General features: G+C 42.4%; 1 protein-coding gene across 1 annotated transcript in view; it reads right to left on the bottom strand.

Annotated features, from left to right (window-relative positions):
* MYO7B (myosin VIIB) overlaps positions 1 to 20688 on the bottom strand; it is a 145578-nt gene that overhangs the window by 11380 nt on the left and 113510 nt on the right. Inside the window, 10 exon segments of the mRNA XM_036744081.1 lie at positions 1862 to 1957; positions 1960 to 1972; positions 4041 to 4146; positions 9892 to 9988; positions 9991 to 10049; positions 10602 to 10673; positions 10675 to 10693; positions 12774 to 12812; positions 14494 to 14669; positions 19128 to 19255. Coding sequence (XP_036599976.1) covers positions 1862 to 1957; positions 1960 to 1972; positions 4041 to 4146; positions 9892 to 9988; positions 9991 to 10049; positions 10602 to 10673; positions 10675 to 10693; positions 12774 to 12812; positions 14494 to 14669; positions 19128 to 19255 — 805 coding nt within the window.

Here is a 20688-nt window from a genome sequence, read left to right as displayed (position 1 = left end):
ATAGCCATGTTGCCAAAAAAATAAGCTCGAAAAACAAAGTGAAAAAAAGTTTTGATCTCCCTCAGAGTGAGGCCTTTCCTAATTCGCCCTACTGTTAGTGTTTTCTCTTCCACCCAGGAAGCAGGTAGGTAGTGCGGCTGATAGAATTCAGGGTCCGGAGTCAGGGAGACTTGAGTTGAATTCAGCCTCAGATAAATTTACCAGCTAGACACTGAGTAGCTTTGAAACTCTGACAAGTCACTTAACCTCTGACTTTCCTCAGTTTCCTCACCTGTAAAATGGGGATAATAATAGCATCTACCCGACAGGGTTGTCGTGAGGAACAAATGGGAAAAGATTGGTGAGGTGCTCAGCACAGAGCCTGGGACACAGTGGGTACTAAATAAGTGTTTGTTGTTGTCCTTCCTCCCCCCGTCCAATCATTTGGTATTTACTATATATGTTTGTATGTGGATATATGTACACACATATGTGTTTATATGTGTGTGTATGTACACACATATATATATACACTATAGAAATATAACATAAGTGAAATACTATATTATATGGATAATACTATAATGATACTATAATATTAACTTATATGTATATATGCAGTTTTCCTCCATGGAATATAAGCTATTTGAGGACAGGACCTGTTTTGGGTTTTGTCTTTGCATAGTCGGGACTTAGCACAGTGCCTAGCACATAGTAGGTAGGTGCTTAATAAATTCTTATTGAGTGATTGACTAGGTGGTACATTCCAGGGGTGAGAAGACTAAAAACTATATCATTCAAGGATTTGTGGAAGAAACATCCTGAAGAAAACAAAATTGGGGGGCACTTATGATAGACCTATCTTAAAGTAGTTAATGAGGTATCATGTAGAAGGATTGTTAATTAAACTTTCTATGGTTAGCCCCAAAGGATAAAACTAGTAGCAATAAATGCAAATCACAGAAAGGGAGATTTCAGCTGAATATAATTATTAAAAATAGTAATAATATTTTGATATAACTATTAACTTTCAGACGTGTATTTCCTCAGTGGTGCAGATAGCAACCCCTCCATGCCTTCCTGTCCTGTGCAACTATGGTACATGATTAATTCCATGAATCTGCCAAGAGGACCAACGAAACTGAGGATCTTCCTATTTCTTGACATTCTGGGATACCAATGGATCACACTGGATGCACATGACCTGTCTGCTTCCTTTTCTGGCCACCTGTCGCTTCGATATTATCTTTTCACTGCTTTTCTTGCACACTTTGTTCTTGGTAACATGCTAATATACCTCTCCATTGCCTCTTGTGGGACTCTCCACTTTAATTCTTTGCAGACTATGGCACTGAATTACTCACAGCGAATATCACTAGAAGAACTTTAATGTTAAAAAGATGGACTTTTCCATAGGCAATTCCTCCTATTAAATTATGGACCCCTATAATTGTTTATTGAGGTGTGTTTCAAATATACATGTACTAAACATCCAACTTTTCATCCACTTGGTTTTTCATATGTGGATAGTAAGAACAAAACTCTTGAGTGATTATGGATCTCTTTAGGAGGCTCTCCAATGTTTCAGGATTTGATGTAATCAGCATGATATCATCATCACCAGAAGCATCAGGAAATTCCTCTTTAATTTTGACGATGATCTGGACCTACCCATTAGTGACAAATACCTTTGGCCATTGTATGCTCTTTTCCAAGTCTATTTTTTGGTCATTCATTAGCTGGACTGGGTATTCTGGCACCTTCTCCATTATAGGCTCAGCTAGGGTAAGTTGGTGTCCCCCTCTCCCAAACTCTAAGTTTTCATCCCTCCTGAGCACCAATCCCTCTCACGACTGCCTTCTGCCATTGTTACTGTCATACTTGTCTGAAATCTTGACAAACAGGCTACAGCCCTCCCAGGAGTTTAGCTGCAGGTGAGTGCTGATGTTTTGACACAGGTCCTGAACCTTTGTGTTGGTCCAACTTCAAAGACCTGAAAGAAGCAGGGCTGTCAGTTGTCCCCTGCGGGGAAAAGGCTGATGTTATGTGGGGCAGGACTGGACTGGAGGACAGGAGAAAATGAGCAAGTCCAACCACTAGGCTAAGAGGGGGCATGGCCAAGCAAAGAACCAGGAGAGTCTCTCTACTCTGCCAATGTCTGTAAATATGTGAGCTTTCTCTCTGCTCTTTCCACAGGAACGAGAGAGGCTGGGGTATCTTCTCTGCAGTGAGGATGTGAAGAAAATAAGTCAGGGTTATAATTAATGGTCCTCATATTCTTTAGCGCTGGAGAGGACATCATCTAGGTCATCTTCTAGTCCTATTCCCCTCAAAATACATATGAAGAAATTTAGTAGAGAGAGTGACTTGCCCAAGGTCACATAGGCATAGCATGAGTAGGAGGAGAGCGGATTAGAGACTCAGGTCCTTTGAGAGCAAGTCTAGTTTCATTCCATTATACCATTCTTCCAGAGCACTATTTGGCATTCAAGGTCCTTGGTTGAACCCTATTCCATACCATTTACTATTGTCATTGGAGAGCTTCTGGGGCTTCCAAGGTTAGATTAGTTGACTTTTAAGGTGGCGCAGTGGATAGAGCACTGGGCCTGGAGTCTGGAGACTCTTGTGAGTTCAAATTGGCCTCAGACACTTACTAGCTGTGTGACCCTGGGCAAGTCACTTAACCCTGTTTGCCAATAGCAAACCACTTAGTATCTTGCCAAGAAAACCCTAAATGGGGTCACGAAGAGTGGACAAGACTGAAACTATCGAACAACAACAAAAAGTTAGTTCCAGCTCCGAATTAAACCTTCTTATCTTTTGAGGATAAGGACTAGAGTAGGTGAAAATACCTGAAATACAGCTGTCTCTATGACCCAAGGGCCAATGGTTTATCCATAGCTTCTCTCATCCATGGCCTTTTCTTTTCTCCTTCTTTTACTTGTCTCTTTGTCTTTGGCCTTTCATTTTCTACTAGGACCTCTTCCCCCAAACTGGACAGGTGATCTCTACCCTCCCCAATATTATCTATCTCAACAAAGGAAAGTCTTAATCCATAGCACTCCATGTGGTATTAGGCACACAGAAAGACATGAATCAATAGTCCTCGAACTAAACAAAATTATTGGACTAGGAGAGTCAGCTCTGGGTTCTATTGATGGTTCTTTGGTCAATTTTCTGTACAATTCAAGGCAGGGTATCTAAATTCTTTGTGCTCAACTTCCTCAACTGTAAAATGGGGATATCACTTTCTCTTATTTACCTGATAAGATGGGCTCGTGAGGATCAAATGAAATTAACGGAGAACACTCTTGGAAGTTTAAAGTGCTAGTCCTTGAAGATAAAGCTGGAAACTTTGGTCCAGAGAGGAGCTGAGAAATACACTTCCCTCCCACCTTTACACAGGTGAAGAGGTATGAAGCTCTTCATATATACTCAGGCTTGTACTTATAAGTTTGCCTTTCTCTGTCTCCCTCCCCTCTTTTTAATGTATTCTTTGTTACAAAAAGTGGCTTCCTGGGTAGGGATGAGAAAAGGGGTATATTTGGAAATGAAGGTGATATAAAAGCAAAAGGCATCTGTAAAAAAAATTAAACCAGTGGCAAAAAAATGTGTTTAAGAGTTTCTCTCTTCTTTACCATTTCTGGTTTCTCTTAGTTCAGAAAAGGTCAGCTAGGACATTATCCTTCAAAAACTCATAGATACATGCCTCTTCAGGAGTCAGACTAGTAAGAGCTCCAGATCATACCTGGCTTAGAGTCAATTGTTAAATTTTCTGCTGTGAGCATTTATACCTTAGAAATCAGCAAATGCTACAAATCAGACCTTGACTCATTAGTTTGTTGATTGTCTGTACTTAAGAAAGTGATAGAGAAAGTGAATAATACAGATTAAATTTAAAAGTGCGTCATGGGCACATTTTTTTTTCCTGGAGAGCCAGTTGTTAAAAATGTATTAGCACACTACTGGTAACCCAAACCTTGGCAGACCAAGTTCAGGGACCCATGCCTGACAGAGGCTACAGGAGCAGCCCACACTTGGAGAGCTGCCGGACTTCTCACCTCATCTGTGTCATTGGGGAAGTAAACTTTGTGGCAGATCTTGGTGATGTTTTGCTGAATGGCTTCCACCTCCACGTGGTGAGGGGGATACTTCCGGGGGCCGGTCCTAGAAAAGAATGGCACAAAAAGTGAAGTGTGGCCAAGATCAGGATCAAAGTACCTGTGCTGTTAGTTCAGTAAGTTAGTTACAGTGTTAACAAAGCTGAGATTCCAGATTTGATCCTGCCTGGGCCAAATTGTTTTGCTCAGTGACCCCGGGCAATCCCCCTAATGCTACCTAATCAACAGTGAACTTGTGGTGCTGTTGGTCACAGAAGGATGACAGTGAGAGCGAACCAACCTACTAATAAAAACACCATTCTGTACCCATTACTCTTTTGTGTGTACTCTAAGATCCAGAGAAATTGCCATTCCTGTTTGCAATATTTCATCTAGGCAGCTGGAAGGTGCAGCTCCTACCTCAAGACATCGTCTAGCTGCATGACCCTGGGCAGGTCACTTAACCTTTGTTTTCCTCATCTGTAAAATGGGGATAATAATGGCATCTACCTGCTAGAGATGTTGTGAGGAGAAAATGATTATATTTGTAAAGCTCTTTGCAAACCTCGAAGTGTTATATAATGTAAATTATCAGTATTAATTTCCCATCTCCATGCTTCTGTATGGCCTGTATCTTATGCCTGGAATGCATTTCCCTCTCATCAACTATAGTTGAAAAGTACTTTGATGCTCAGCTCGAGGGCCAGCCTCTCCCAATTCCCTTAATTGCTAATGTCCCTCCACCCAAGGAATTTACTTTGGATATTTCTTGTATGTCTCTATGTTATGTTGTTTCCCTCCAATAGAATATAACCTCCGTGAGGCCAGAGGCTACTTTGTTCTTATCCTGCATCCTCAGTGCATAGCACAAATTGTTGTGGTTGAGTGGTTTCAGTAGTGCCTGACTCTTCGTGACCCCATTGGGGGGTTTTCTTGGCAAAGATCTGGAGTGGTTTGCCATTTTCTTCTCCAGCTCATTTTACAGATGAGGAAATGGAGGCAAACGGGCTTAAGTGACTGACCCAGGGTCATTTGGTCATTTTTGACCTTCCCTCTCGAAGAAGACCATGACGTCAGGAAGGTGATGTTATGACTTGCAAGTGATTGGATTAAATGAGGTTAGGGCCATGCAAAAGTCACCAGCCTCACCCTCTCTCCAGAGCCATCTGGGTCCAGTGGCAAGAGATAGATCGAGACGGCTGGAGGTGGCCCTAGATGCAGTGGGAGAGTCACACAGACAGTAAGCATCTGAGGGTGGATTTACTCTACATGATGAGTTTTCCTGAGTCCAGGCCTGGTGCTGGATCCACTGAGCCACCTGGCTGCCCTTGGTGCTTGTTGAATGAATGGTATTCCTAAGGACTGACCAGGCCCCCATGACAGAATGAACCAAGGAATGCATGTCTGTGGGTAGCACTGTCGTTGTTTATTGACCGATCCACTGGACGACCGACTGATTGACCCCGGGGAAGTTTGGCTCCAGAGTTAGCAATATATATGGAAGAATCCAAACAGATTTCACATCCAAACCTTTTAGAGCTCATTATTGGTAGCAGGGAGGCTTTGGCTCAGACTGTGAAGGTGTCAAGTTTGTTGTTAGTGTTCCATGCTACTTTTTGGCCTCAGATTTTACAGATGAGGGGGCTGAACTCGATGGCTTCCAGGATCTGTCTGGATTCTAAATCTCTGATCCAATGATTCTTTTACTTTCTGCATTATGTCATGGAAAGCACATCAGACTGAGAAGCAGGAGCCAAGTCACAGTCCCAGCTCAGTAACAAACTAGCAACAGGACCCTCAATAAGTGACTTTATCCCTCTGGGCCTCAGTTTCTTCCACTTAAATTGAGGGAGCTGACGATGTGATCTCTGAGGTCCTTTCTGATACTATCATTCCAGCCTCCATGTTGTTTTTCCCACTAAAGAAGATAACAAACTGGAAGTGCTGTGTTTGGGGCTACCTTTCCAGCTGGAGCGGTCCTTGGCTGTCTCCGTCCCATTGCTTCTGGGGAAAGCCTCCCAGCTCGATCCCTGAATAAAGATTCAGTTCAACCATGGGACAGTGAATTTCATTGCAGGGCAGCTGGGCTGTGCTTTCCTACAAGCTGTAGATTTACAGGGCACCACTGAGGGCCTGGGAGCTCTTCTGGATGTCTCCAGCTCAGGGCTGTTGGGCCCAGATGTCACACCTTCTTGTTCTTTAGTTTAGAAGGGAACAAACATCTGTGGAGTGGCAAATGGTCACAGGGCCAAAGTCAGGACTAGAGAATGACAAAGGTAGGTAGGTAGTTCCTTTAGGATACTCAGAGGGGTGTCACGAAGAATACTTTTTGATATCAATGTTTAGAAATGCCTATTTTCAATGCCCAAGAAATTCTATTCCTGTGGCATGTACAATTTTATTTGGGAGCAGTTAAGCTTGCATGTGTTACAGGGAAGACTCAAAGCCTTTGGTGGACAGTCACATATGGGGCCATGGCATCAGTGCCATTTTCTGTCCTTGCCTTGAGTGCATAAATAACTTGTATTGGCCTGGCTCTTTTTAGGGGGACCTGGAAGCCATCTCATCCCCTTTACATCATGGCCTTATGCCAGAAATCTCCTTCAGCATGGTCTAGTGAAGAGAGCCCTCAATTTTAGAGTCAGATCGTCTTTTCACTACCTTTGTGACTTTAACCAAGTCAATACCCTCTAGGTCACAGTTTCCTTTCTATAAAACAGGGGAACTATACCATTTTAAGGTCCCTTCCTTTTCTAAATCCTATGATCTTAGTTGGTTTGTTCATTTCCTGTCTCTGAGCAAGCTTCTCCTAAACCCTTCCAGATGACAGGGACAAGTAGGGTGTCTGTGTGTATTTCTTTCCTACCAATATTTCCAGGATCAGAGAGTTTACACTCTTCTTTGGAGTTTGATAACCCTTTTCTTTAGGGTAATTCTCTTCTTGTTCAGCCTCCATAATTTCCAGCTACAATTTCTCTCCATCCCTTCTTGGCTATCTGTCCCACTAACCTGTCATTTTGGAGACCAAGGTATCTCATCCTGTATCTTACAGCCCCAGATGCTCTTAGAAGCCTTAGCTCAGGGCTATTGTTTTCTCTTCCTCAGTGTTCAAACTAAAGAGATGGGGGGAATTAGAAGAGGAAGCTGTACCCAAGTTGGCCATTATACTATTTCCAGCAGGAGTCAAGTCAGTGACTGGGGACTTTGAGAACTATTGGAGTAAAGCCCTCATGGCTATGTGCCATGTATAATCCGGCTAGAGTCTGATGTCAAATAGTTGAAATGAGAGAGGTCTATATACCATTCATCTTGGGCTAGAGCAGGAAGGATGAACCAGTCTCCGAATTAGGAAAGGATGAGGAGACCTCTGTGGGGCCCAAGTTTCTCTGGATCAGCACCAGAAAAGTCTGGAGGTCCATAGTTTAACTTTGCTCCTCAGGTCTCAGGCCTTCTCCTTCCCAATTCACTCGCAGAGATTCTCCTAGAGGAGATAGCCCTGGCCAGGGTACAGCAACTCCTATGCTCTCAGTGAGGTCTCTCTGGGTTGTTGCTGCCTAGATCTGGATGGAGTAGAGACACCTTACTCTCTAAACCCCAACTCCCTGACAACAGAAGGTTATAAGAGACAAGGGGAGGAGGAGGAAATGGGGAGGAAGAAACAGATGACAAAGTTGGAGAAAGTCAGCAAGCATTTATTAAGCACCTAATATGTACCAGGCATCGTGTTAAGCGCTGGGTATACTGAGAAAGGCAAAAAACAATCTCTGCTCATAAAGAACTCACAGTCTAATGAGAGAGACAACATGTGAACAAGTGTGTACCAACAAGCATACGTACACATATATGTGTATATATGTGTATGTGTATGTGTGTGTGTGTATGTATATACACACAAGGATAAATGGAGATAATCCCATATGGAAGGCATAAGAATTAAGGGGGATCAGGAAAGACTTGTTGTTGAAGATGGGGTTTGAGCAGGGCCTGAAGGAAGTCAGGTAACTCAGGAAGCAGAGATACAGCAGAAGAGCATTCCAGGCATGGGGACAGCCAGTACCAATGCCTTGCATTTGGACATGGAGTGTCTTGTGTGAGGAACGGCATGAAGCCCGGGTCACTGGATCGAAGAGTAATTGGAGGAAAGTAAGGTATTGGAAGATTGGAGAGGTATGAAGGGGCCAGGTTATGAAGAGCTTTAAAAGACAAGCAGAAAAGTTTACATTTGATCCTGGAGGTGATAGGAAGCTACTGGAGTTTATTGAGTAGTTTGGGGATGTGGTAAGACCTGTGCTTTAGGAAAATAATTTTGACATCTGAGTGGATGGTGGATGGATCGGGGAAGAAAACTGAGTCAAGAAGACTCTTCCAATAGTCCAGGTATGAGGCAGTGAGGGCCTGGTGGCTGTGTCAGGACAGATAAGTGAGTTGTATAGAGCTGTTACATATCATAGAATCAACAGGACTTTGTGTTGCTGTTTGTTCTTCGTTTTCAAAGAGGACCATGACATCAAGGAGGTGATGCCATGACATTCAAGTAAATTGCATTTAAGTGAGGCAGGGCTGTGCAAAGTCACCAGCCTCACTCTCCTCCAGAGCTATCTGGGTCCAGTGGCCAGATATAGGTCATGACAGGATTGGCAACTAATTGGACGGGGGGTGAGAGAGTGTGAGCAGTCAAGGGATGTCTTGGTTGTGAGCCTGGATGACTGGGTGGATATGGTGCCCTTAGGAAGAAAGGAAGGTTTGAGGGAAAAGACAATGATTTCAGAGAAACACAAAGTTGAGGGGGAGGAGTAACAGGTAACAGAAAAAGAGAATGGGAGAGAGGGAAAGGGCAGAGAGAGAAGAAAGAAACAGACGTCAGAGAGGGAGGAAAGAAACAGGGATTGTGTTATAGAGAAAATACACATAAAGACTGCATCTGAGAGGGGTGGGAAGAGAGAGGGGAATAATGTGGCTGACACAATGAGACAAGAAAGAAAATGAGATCGTGACAGAGATGGAGATGGGTAAGAGATGAAGAGAGGGAGACCCAGAGAGAAGTACTATCTAGAAATGATAGATAGAAACAGTCACTTGAACTTCTACAGACTACTGTTTTTCTGGAACCACAGGGGACAGGAAGAGGATAGAGTTTGATGCCCACAGATAATCCACCACATATGATCTCATAATCACATGAGATCTCATTTCAATATCAACAAGCATTTCCTTCCCACCCAAACTTTTACCAGAACTGGGGGAAGCCTTACAAGGGTAAGTTAGAATGCTATACCACCTTTCTCCTGAGCCTGCCCACTGGGAAGACTTCACAAGCAGGGAAGTTGTCAACAATTAGGGAATAAGGTAGAAAAGGAGGGGAAGGAACCAAGAGGTCAGGATGACCCACGTCCCAGGCTACTTCATTGAACAGCCCCAACTTCTAAAGCAGTAGGTGTGAGCAGGTCCTTCATCTTCGGTCTGGTCTCCTCATTGCTCGTATGTGCCAGACTTTCCTCACCCCATCCTCTCTCTGCCCCTTCCCCATTTCTCTCTGTTTATCAAATCCTACCATCCTTGAAGGCTCACTCAATTTCACCTCCTCTAGAAGGCTCCCCCCAAACTACTCTGACCTTCACTGATCTAACTTAAATGATAATATGATTGTATTCTCTCCTGTATTGTTTTCTACCTGTTCAATGTAAGTAAATTTTGGTTTCCCCAATTAGAATGGGAGTCCCTTGAGGGCAATAATTTCTCCTTTCTTGTCTTTGACATATTTAATTAATACAGGCTCAGTAGAAACCTGCTCAGTGACAGGTGGAGCAATTACCTCGTTACCCTTTGAATCCTTCTGCTGCAATCAGGTGCAATGTGTTGTTGATCCTTCCTCCTTGACTCGATGACTTCGGGTGGTGGCAGCAGTGTTTACTAGGCGGGAAGAGGCCGGTACAGAGCCAGAGAAGTTGCCAGCCTCGCTCCAAGCTGTAACTGAAGAAACAACCAGCCATCACTTGTCACCCAGCATGGCCAATAAGGAAAGAGCTGGCCGAGGGGCCTTTGGGCAGCCCACTAAATCCCAGGGAGCCTTAGGGGACAGGAACTATATATTTCCCACACATCAACCTTAGGAAAATATGGAGAAAGTTTTCAAAGTCCTAGGAGAGCCTTAGACCTAACAGATTTTTACCCTTTAAGGGAGAAGTGAGATATGTAAGTGTATGTATTATATATGTATATTACACACACACACACACACACACACATATATATACACACATATACATATACACACATATATATATATGTACATACAGGTATATAGTAATATGTATGTACAATATATATATACACACATATAGTGCAAAAATCTATTTTTGCCTTCCACCTTCCCTCCCTATTGAAAAAAAGAAAAAAAATCCTTGTAACAAATATGCATAGTTATGCAAAATAATTCCCAGATTGGTCACTAAGAGAGAATTTTTTTAACCTGGCTCTGTGATTTAAAAAAAATTTTTTTTGGATAATTTTTTGATAGCCTACCTGTTATTGTTGTGTGTCAATGCTTCATGATCTGGCAGTAAACTCTCCCTCAATGTAGCCTCCTGGATGGCCTGCAAAGATCTGGTCAGTGGCTCCACAGGGTCCCTGGCATGCTTGGATGGGGTTCTCCATGTACTCAGGATGGTGGGAGGTGGTGAAGGAAAAGGGGAATTTGCTAGACTTTGGTGGGGTAGGAAAGTAGAAGTGGAGGCTCTGGAAGTTACATATGCAGTTGAAGATGCAAACCATCTCTCAATTAGTACAGTGGGCTAGAAGCCCTAGGTGGGTGGTACAGTGGGTAGAGAACAGGACTTGGGATCAAGAAGACCTGAGCTACAAAGAGGGAAAACACACACACAGATGGGTATATAGATCTACTCTACCCTATGGGAAGTAGGAGGGGAAAGGGGAAAGATTAGAGAGGGGGGTTTATAGAAGGGAGGGCAGATTGAGGGAGGCAGTGGGTAACAGGCAAAACTCTATGAGGAGGGGAAGAGAGAAAGAGAAGAAAAGCAGAAACAGGGGTGAAAATAGGCTGGAGAAAAAGACACAGTTAGTAACCATAACTGTGAATGAATGGGATGAACTCTCCCATTAACAGAAGCTGATAGCAGAGTGGATTAAAACCATAATCCTACAATAGATGTTTACAAGAAACACATTTGAAACATGGAGATACACACAGGATAAAGTAAAAGGATGGAGTAGAATATATTATGCTTCAGCTGAAGTAAAAAAAAGCAGGAGCAATCCTGATCTCAGACAAGCAAAAGCAAAAATAGATCTAATTAAAAGAGATAAGGAAGAAACTATACCCTGCTAAAAGGTATCACGTAGATCATGACCCCTTTTGGCCTTTTGGCAGCATTTGTTGGCATTGTGTGGCCTGAGGGCATGCACAGTACAAAGTGTGCATGCTTTGTATTCAGAACCAAGGCTGCAGTGAAGTTGTGTGGTATAACAAAGGCAATGCTGCCAGAAACACCTTGGATTCATTATGCATTTGATTTTTAATTAATTTTTGGTCATTGTGCATTCAGAAAACTTTTATGTTGCCAAATTTTTTGAGATCCCATATGAGGTCACAACCCACATTTAAGCACTGCCATAGACAACAAAATAATATCAATACTAAACATATATGCACCAGGTGTATGGCATCAAATTTTTTGGAGAATTAAGTGAGTTACAGGAAGACATACATACTATACTAGTGGGGGACTTCAACTTCTCCCTCTCAGAACTAGATTAAAAATCTAACTGTAATAGAGGAAAAAAGGTGAACAGAATTTTAGAAAAGTTAGATATTAGACCTTGGAGAAAAATTGGATGGATTGAAAGGAATATACCTTTTTCTCAGTGGTATTGCACCTACATAAAAAGTAACTAGAGCATTAAAACCTCACATCCTGCAGAAAGGAAGAAATATTAAATGCATCCTTTTCAGATCATAGTGCAATAAATTAACATATAATAAAGGGCCATGGAACGATAGACTAAAAATTAACTGGAAACTAAATAATCTAATCCTAAGAATGAGGTGGGTTGAACAACAAATCATAGAAACAATCCATAACTTAATTCAGAGGAATGACAATATGAGACAACATATCAAACTTATGGGATGCAGCAAAGCAGTTCTAGGGGAAAATTTATATCTCTAAGTGCTTACATGAAATAAAATAGAGAAAGAGGAGATCAATGAAATTGGGCGTGCAACTGAAAAAGCTAGAAAAAGAAGACCTGAACTCAAATCCTTCCTCAGACACAGCTAGGGTCAGCTGGTGACCTTAGGCAAGTCACGAAACTTCTTTTAGCCTCCGTTTCCTCATCTGTAAAATGGGAATAATAACAGCACCTACCTCACAGTGTTGTTGAAGATCAAATGAGATAATTTACGTAATGTACTTTACAAAATTTTAAAGTGCTGTATAAATATTATTATTATTCGTGATGACAAATTATAGGTTTGAATTCCATAAGAACTTGGTTCCATGGCCACACAATGACCCTGGTCACAGACTGATCCATGGCCAGTCATCTTCCAAATACGGGGTTTGCGTGAAAGAGAGAGTATTAATGGCTAAATGCAGCTCATCCCCACTAATGGAGATATGGCTTAGGATACACATCTCACTGTTGGGAGGTGGAGGTGGGGAGGGCTCTGAGTACAAAGGATGGTCTGGCCTGTGCAAGCAGATGGATACTCATCTTTCCAGGCAGGATCCAACTTCCACAGTGTCTCACTACCCATGGTATCCTGACGTTGCCCTGAATAGAGACTGGGAGCAGGGGCATTTAGAAGCAGCACCACATACTAGATGGAATGCTAGCCTTGGTGTCAAGAAGACCTAGGTTCAAATCCTGTCCATAGCCACGTGACCCTGAGATAAGCGCATCTCTCTGTACTTCAGTTTCTTCATCTATGAAATGATGGGATTAGATTCGATAGCAGCTAAGTCCTTTCTACATAGTTCTAAATCTATAACCCATAACCCGCATCTTTCCCCTGCCATTTATGTGCTGTGGGATCATAGGCCAACCATGTAAACTCTCTGAGCCTGCGTTTCTTTATACTGAAGCAGAAATAAAACTTACAGGACCTACTTCATAGGGTTGTTAGGAGACTTGAATGATAAAATGTTGGTGTTCCAAAAGTCCAAGCACAGTTTTAAGCTTTGATATCTTTGGGGATGCCCTGAATATGTAAAGTGTCAGCTAAATAAATAAATAAATGTCAACTATTAGAATGGTTTGTTGAATTCTGGGGGTAATCACAAGTGAACTTGAAATTTCTTTTTGGTTTTGCCCTGTTGTTGAAAATGATCTGAGGCCCCTTTCCCACCTCAGACAGTCCAGTCTAATGACCAGACTGAATTTGTCTTTGCTGAGGATCTTCTTGGGCTCACCTGCGTTGTCCTGAATAGCCATTATCTCTGTATCAGCCTTAGGCAGAGAGGCTCAGTCAGTGCTGAGCACTCCAGGAAAGTTGCTTTTTTTTCTTTTTACTAAATTCCAAATATCAGCCCATTTTTTTGTCACTTGTCACTTTTTCCCCTAAAGCTGAGGGTGGTAAAAGAATTTCAGTTAACTTATTTCTGATTGAGATTTTATATATTTGCATAATTTAAATTTATACAGCAATGGCCTCTAAGGAGTTTAAACTTTCTTGAGAGTTTTTTTTTAAAGGTTAATTAAATCCTACAAAGCAGGTAGGAACAGCCATTATTTTAACTAGGTGGAGCCATGGGGCTTTGTCCCAGGGTATGGAATTTATAGGGCAACACTGTCCAGGGAGGAACTTCTTATCTTGACAGCCCTGTCCCCATCCCCAGGGAGGATAGTAGTGAGTTCCTTCCACAGTGTGTCTGCTCCTCCTTCAACAACATAGAAACCTCCTTGTATCCTGGGGCAGACCTCCTTCTTCAGGAGTACATGCCTGCCTCAGGTGCAAACATTGGTGGGTATATCTCTGCATTATTGTTCTTACTTTATAGTCAGAGGAGCATAATGGGCCCAGATTGGGCAAATGATTTGCCCGAAGTCACACAGTAAATCCTAGGTTGAGGGACCCTCCTGAATCATCAGTCTGTTTGGTACTTGTTATTCTGTGACTTTGGACTGAATAGCTATTTCTTCTTCTGTCTCAATGAATTTCTGAAGTTGGGGCAGCAGTGACTTATTGCTCGTCATGAAGAGGCCAGGGCATGGTCTGCTCTTAGTTCTCATCCTGGGGGACACAAAACAGGAATTCTACAGGGGAGTATGCATGGATGAGATTCTACTCCTTGTCCCCCACCTCAACTTGGGGTCATATTAATAAGGAATACCTGGAAAAGCATAGTGCTCACTCTCTGCCCCCACTCCATGGAATTGGGGAGGGAGGCCCAACCCATAAGAGAAAGGATATCAGCAAAGGTCTGGCAGGCGATGTCCCTAAGGTCCACGTTGGCATGGACTCTCTTCAGGAGAGGTTGTTTGAGAGGCTCCCAGGAGTGCTCCCACAGCTGGCTCTTACCTCGTGCCTTGGGGAACATGGCTTTGTTGATAGTCTCCTTTTCAGGGAGCCTAGATAAGGAGAGATGCTTGGTTGTGGCCTAAGGACTCTTGTCAGGGAAACCTCTCCATGATGGAATCAGTCAGTCGGAACAACAGAGTCAAGACTAGGACTAGAGGGAAGGAATCCTAAGGCTTAAACAGATCTGAGCAGCTGAGTTAGCTCAAATAAGTCTTTACTGAGTGCCTTCTCTTTGTCAGCCCCATATCAAAGACTTGAAAAAGGGGGAGGTCACCAATTTATGAGATCCAAAGGCATTTAGTTTTGTCTCATTTGCTACACATTTCTTTTTTTTCCCCCTCTTTTCCTTTTTCTTTCTCCACCATTTACTTTTCAATTCTCTCAGACATTTCCTTTTCCCAGATTTTAGCCAGCTGACGCTTCTCTCTCCTTCTACTCTACCACTTATCTTCAGCCCAACCCCTATTGTTAAGTCCACATGAGAGCCCTTGGACCTAGTGAAATATCCACAAATTGGCCCCACCTGCTTCATTTTGCAGCCTTACATCTCCCAACTCCCTAATCAACTACACTATGTAGCCAGTGATAAGAGATGGCTAGCCAAAGGGTGCTATAGAAAGTGTTGGAATATCATTGAGAAGAACTCAGAGTTACATAGGAAGACTTCTATAGAGTGATGTATACAGAAGAAAGCAATAATGTAAATCAGGGGTTCTTGATCTGGGGCATATAGGTAAATTTGGGGGAACCTAGATGAAAAAAATATATCTTTATTTTCTTTTTTTTTTAGTTTCTGAGTAATTTAATCACTTTATTAATAAGGCCAGCACGTTAGTAACAAAAGGATGGTGATTTGACTGTCTCTCTTAGACCAAAGACAATCATGGTGGCAGACTCACGGATTATACATCCTTCAAAGAGTAGGTGTTCCTGAGGGGCAGCAATCAAGTCTGATTAGATAACACAATGAGAGGAGGGTTATATTAAAGTGAAGGGCTGAGAGAGACATCGTGTCACTTTGGGACAAATAAACTGTCTTTTTTATTTAATTTATTTAATATATTTAGTTTTCAGCATTGATTTTCAAAAGAGTTTGAATTTCAAATTTTCTCCCCATTTCTACCCTCCCGCCCACTCCAAGACGGCATATATTCTGATTGCCCTGTTCCCCAGTCAACCCTCCCTTCTGTCACCCCACTCCCCTCCTATCCCCTTTTCCCTTACTTTCTTGTAGGGCAAGATAAATTTCTATGCCCCATTGCCTGTGTATCTTATTTCCCAGTTGCATGGAAAAACTTTTTTTTTGAACATCTGTTTTTAAAACTTTGAGTTCCAAATTCTCTCCCCTCTTCCCTCCCCACCCACCCTCCCTAGGAAGGCAATCAATTCAACATAGGCAACATGTGTATAATTATGTAAAACCCTTCCACAATACTCATGTTGTGAAAGACTTACTATATTTTGCTCCTTCCTAACCTATCCCCCTTTATTCAATTTTCTCCCTTGACCCTGTCCCTTTTTGAAAGTGTTTGCTTTTGATTACCTCCTCCCCCTATCTATTCCCTTCAGCTACCCTAATACTGAGGTCTCATGAATCATACACATCATATTTCCATGTAGGAATGTAAACAAAACAGTTCAACTTTAGTAAGTCCCTTGTGATTTCTCTTTCTTGTTTGCCTTTTCATGCTTCTCTTGATTCTTGTGTTTGAAAGTCAAATTTTCTATTCAGCTCTGGTCTTTTCACTGAGAAAGCTTGAAAGTTCTCTATTTTATTGAAAGTACATATTTTGCCTTGGAGCATCATACTCAGTTTTGCTGGGTAGGTGATTCTTGGATTTAATCCTAGCTCCATTGACCTCCGGAATATCATATTCCAAGCCCTTTGATCCCTTAATGTAGAAGCTGATAGATCTTGTGTTATTCTGATTGTGTTTCCACAATACTCAAATTGTTTCTTTCTGGCTGCTTGCAGTATTTTTTCCTTGATCTGGGAGCTCTGGAATTTGGCAACAATATTCCTAGGATTTTCTTTTTGGGATCTTTTTGATGAGGCAATTGGTAGATTCTTTCAATTTCTATTTTACCCTCTGGCTCTAGAATATCAGGCCAGTTCTCCTTGATGATTTCTTGAAAGATGATATCTAGGCTCCTTTTTTGATCATGGCTTTCAGGTAGTCCAATAATTTTTAAATTATCTCTCCTGGATCTGTTTTCCAGGTCAGTGGTTTTCCCAATGAGATATTTCACAGTCTTCCACTTTTTCATTCCTTTGGTTCTGTTTTATAATATCTTGATTTCTCATAAAGTCACTAGCTTCCACTTGCTCCAGTCTAATTTTTAAGGTAGTATTATCTTCAGTGGTCTTTTGGACTTCCTTTTCAATTTGGCTAATTCTGCCTTTCAAGGCATTCTTCTCCTCACTGGCTTTTTGGAGCTCTTTTGCCATTTGAGGTAGTCTATTTTTAAAGGTGTTGTTTTCTTCAGTATTTTTTTGGATCTCCTTTAGCAAGTCATTGACTTGTTTTTCATGGTTTTCTTGCATCATTCTCATTTCTCTTTCCAATTTTTCCTCTACTTCTCTAACTTGCTTTTCCAAATCCTTTTTGAGCTCTTCCATGGCCTGAGACCAGTTCATGTTTTTCTTGGAGGCTTTTGATGTAGGGTCTTTGACTTTGTTGACTTCTTCTGGCTGTATGTTTTGGTCTTCTTTGTCACCAAAGAAAGATTCCAATGAGTCTGAATCCGAGTCTGTTTTTGCTGCCTGGCTATGTTCCCAGCCAACGTACTTGACCCTTGAGTTTTTCCTTGTGGAGTAGAGAGTACTTTGTTCTAAGCTGGAGGGGATGAACTGTTGTTTTCAGAGCTATTTCTATACAGCCAGCTCTGCCACACCAGCGCTCCTCCTCCCCCAAGAACCACCAACCAGGATCTGACTCAGATCTTAAGCAGGCTCTGCACTTCTGCTCTGCTCTGCCACTTAATTCCTCCCACCAGGTGGGCCTGGGGCCAGGAGCAACTGCAGCTGTACTTCTGTAGCTGCACCACCCCCACTGCCCCCAGGGCAGTGGCTGAACCGTGAACTCCTTCCCTGCAGCTTTTCCTACTAACCTTCTCTGTTGTCTTTGGTGTTTGTGGGTTGAGAAGTCTGGTAACTGCCACAGCTCACTGATTCAGGGCACTAGGGCCTGTTCCGCCTGGCTCCTGTTCTGGTTGGTCCTGCTGCTGCCCACGCTGGGCTCTGCTCCGCTTTGCTCCCAGCTCCGTGCCCGATAGACCTTACCCAGTGACCATCCAGGCTGTCCTGGGCTGGAGCCCTGCTTCCATCTGCTATTTTGTGGGTTCTGCAGTTCTAGAATTTGTTCAGAGCAATTTTATAGGTTTTTAGAGGGACCTGGGGTGGGGAGCTCACGCAAGTCCCTGCTTTCCAGCTGCCATCTTCTATATCTTTATTTTCACTAACCTCTAGTTGAAATTTAGCAATTCTTCTGTTACAACACAAGCATCATTCTGAGAAGGATTGTTTTCCTTTATAATTAGATGTGTTTTCTTTCATGCATTTAAAAACAATATTCTGAGAAGGGGTCCATAGGCATGTCCACTTGGCAGACTGCCAAAGGCATTTTGAGTGACTGACACTGCCATTCTTGGCAGACTGACACACACAAAAAGGTAAAGAACCCTTGAAGTAAATGATAACGATATTAAACACCAACAAAACTCAGGTCAAAGACAATGGACCGCATTGGCCCTAAAGCATTGAAAAGAAAGTTCACATTCTACTTTTTTGGTGATAAAATGATGAGTACTATCAGTTTCAATCCTCCTTTTGAGCAATTTTTCTTTCTTTTTTCTCCTTAATAGAATTTTATTTTTTTTAATTACATGTAAAGATAGTTTTCAACATTCATTTTGTAAATGTCTGAGTTCCAAATTTTTCTTCCTCCCTGCTTCTCCTTTCCCCTCCCAAAGACTGCAAGCAATCTGATATAGGTTATACATGTACAATCATATTAAATATATTTCCACATTAGTCATGTTGTGAAAGAAGAATCAGAACAAAAGGGAAAAACCACAAGAAAGAAAAAATAAAAAACAAGTGAAAACAGTATGTTTCGATCTGCATTCAAACTCCATAGTTCTTTCTCTGGATGTAGACAGCATTTTCCATCATGAATCTTTTGAAATTGTCTTGGATCATTGTATTGCTGAGAAGAGCTAAGTTTATCATAGTTAATCATCGTACAATGTTGCTGTTGCTGTGTACAATGTTCTCCTGGTTCTCTGAGCAATTTTTCTTAACTGTTCTTGGGGAATATACTTTGTTGAGTGGCATTAGTTACATGTTTGTTGGGATGTGTCTGCTGTGTTAAAGCAAAACGTATCCACAAAAGAAAAAGATACTGATGGAGGCTGAACTAAGGAGCCTCTTTCCTTGGGTGTATAACTCCAGAACTGGGTCTCACCTGTTTGTGAGGGTAGAGGGTAGTGTTACCTAGGAGTATTACCTGAAGTATTCGTAGGAATACTCCTCTAGTGTGTATAGCTTTCCCTTCAACTCTTCTTCTGCATGTTCTTGTGGCTGTGCTTTCAAGGTGGCCAGCTTCCGATCCTCAGGGGACATTGCCAACAGACTCTAGAAATACAGATACCCAAAGTGTAGCAACACTCTCTCTTCATGCAGCAAGCCTGAGCCCCGACAAGATTCTGTCCCATAATTATACACTGAATGCTTGAGGCCAAGTCTGGAGGAAGGGCTCTCCAAAGAGGAAAACACCTATCCATAGTCCCAAGCTCCTAATCTTTCCCAGCTGATGACATGGGCATGAACTCAGCCCAAAGTACCAAGGACACATTAGAGAAGAGACAGTGTGACCTTTACCACAGAAGCCAACATCTAACCTAATCATTTTCCTTAGTTACTCAAGCTCATGCACTCAGACTCCTTGCCCACTTATCCCAAATAGCCAAATGGTTGCTAGGGCCTGCCTTTTTACATTAAAAACATCTCCCGCAACACATCCCTTTCTCTCTACCCACATAGGCACACTCTGGTGAAGACCCTCATCGCATCCTACTAGCAATAGACATCTAGTTGGTTTACTTTCCTCATCACTCTCTCTCTCTGCTCCACTCCATCCTCCATTCTGCTGATCCCACTCAATAAACTTCTGTGACTCTATTACCTCCAGGATCAAACGTAAAATTCTGTTTAGTTTTTAAAGTCCTTCATAATCTAGCCCCTTTCTATCTTTCCAGTCTTCTTCCTGGCTGGGCTCCATGCCTGGAATCTTTCTCTTACCTCTGCTTCCTGGATCCTCCAAGACTCAGCTCAGATCCCACCTTCTGTTGAGGCCCTTCCCAATCCTCCCAGCTGCCAGTGCCATCCCTCTGAGATTACCTATCTATCCGGTATACATCTTGTATCTGTGAAACTGTTTGCATGCTGTCTCCTCCTTCAAACTGGGAGCTCTTTGAGGTCAGGGACCACGTTTTTGTCTTTCTTTCAATCCCCGGTGTCTGGCACATAGCAACTACTCAATAAATGCTTTTTGATTGATTGATGGGTGGGCAAAGAGCTTCTTTTTTTAATCTAACTGACCTCAGACACCAAGCTAATTACTAAGAGGACCAGGGCCTCACACACATAGCCTGTCAGAGTCAAATGCATATCCTCTGGGTGACCCTCATTCCCTGCCCTCTTGGGATGAAGCCCCAGAGTTGGTATTGCATATGAATTCTGCCCTGCTCCTGGAGACCTGATCTCTTGGTATTTCCTAATCTAGAATTAAACTCTATATCCTTCCACACTAGTTCCTCTGTACTTGTAAGACTAACAGCTCCACTGCTAACTCCAGTTCCCACCTATCTCAGTGCCTTTGCACTGACTGACCCTTCCCCACTATCCACCATCCCTAGAATGTACTGCCTCCTCACCCCCATCTCTTGGAATCTTTGATCTCTTTAAGGCTCAGCTCAAATGCCACCTTTTATATGAGCCTTTTCCCCCTTCACCTCTCCTCTTACCCCAATATGCTAGTGCCTTTCTCCCAAATTAGCTTCTATCTA

This window comes from Trichosurus vulpecula, chromosome 2 (assembly GCF_011100635.1).
Source record: "Trichosurus vulpecula isolate mTriVul1 chromosome 2, mTriVul1.pri, whole genome shotgun sequence".
Taxonomy (NCBI): domain Eukaryota; kingdom Metazoa; phylum Chordata; class Mammalia; order Diprotodontia; family Phalangeridae; genus Trichosurus; species Trichosurus vulpecula.
The sequence above is the reverse complement of the archived record's forward strand: the minus strand, read 5'-3'. Positions and strand labels throughout refer to the sequence as shown.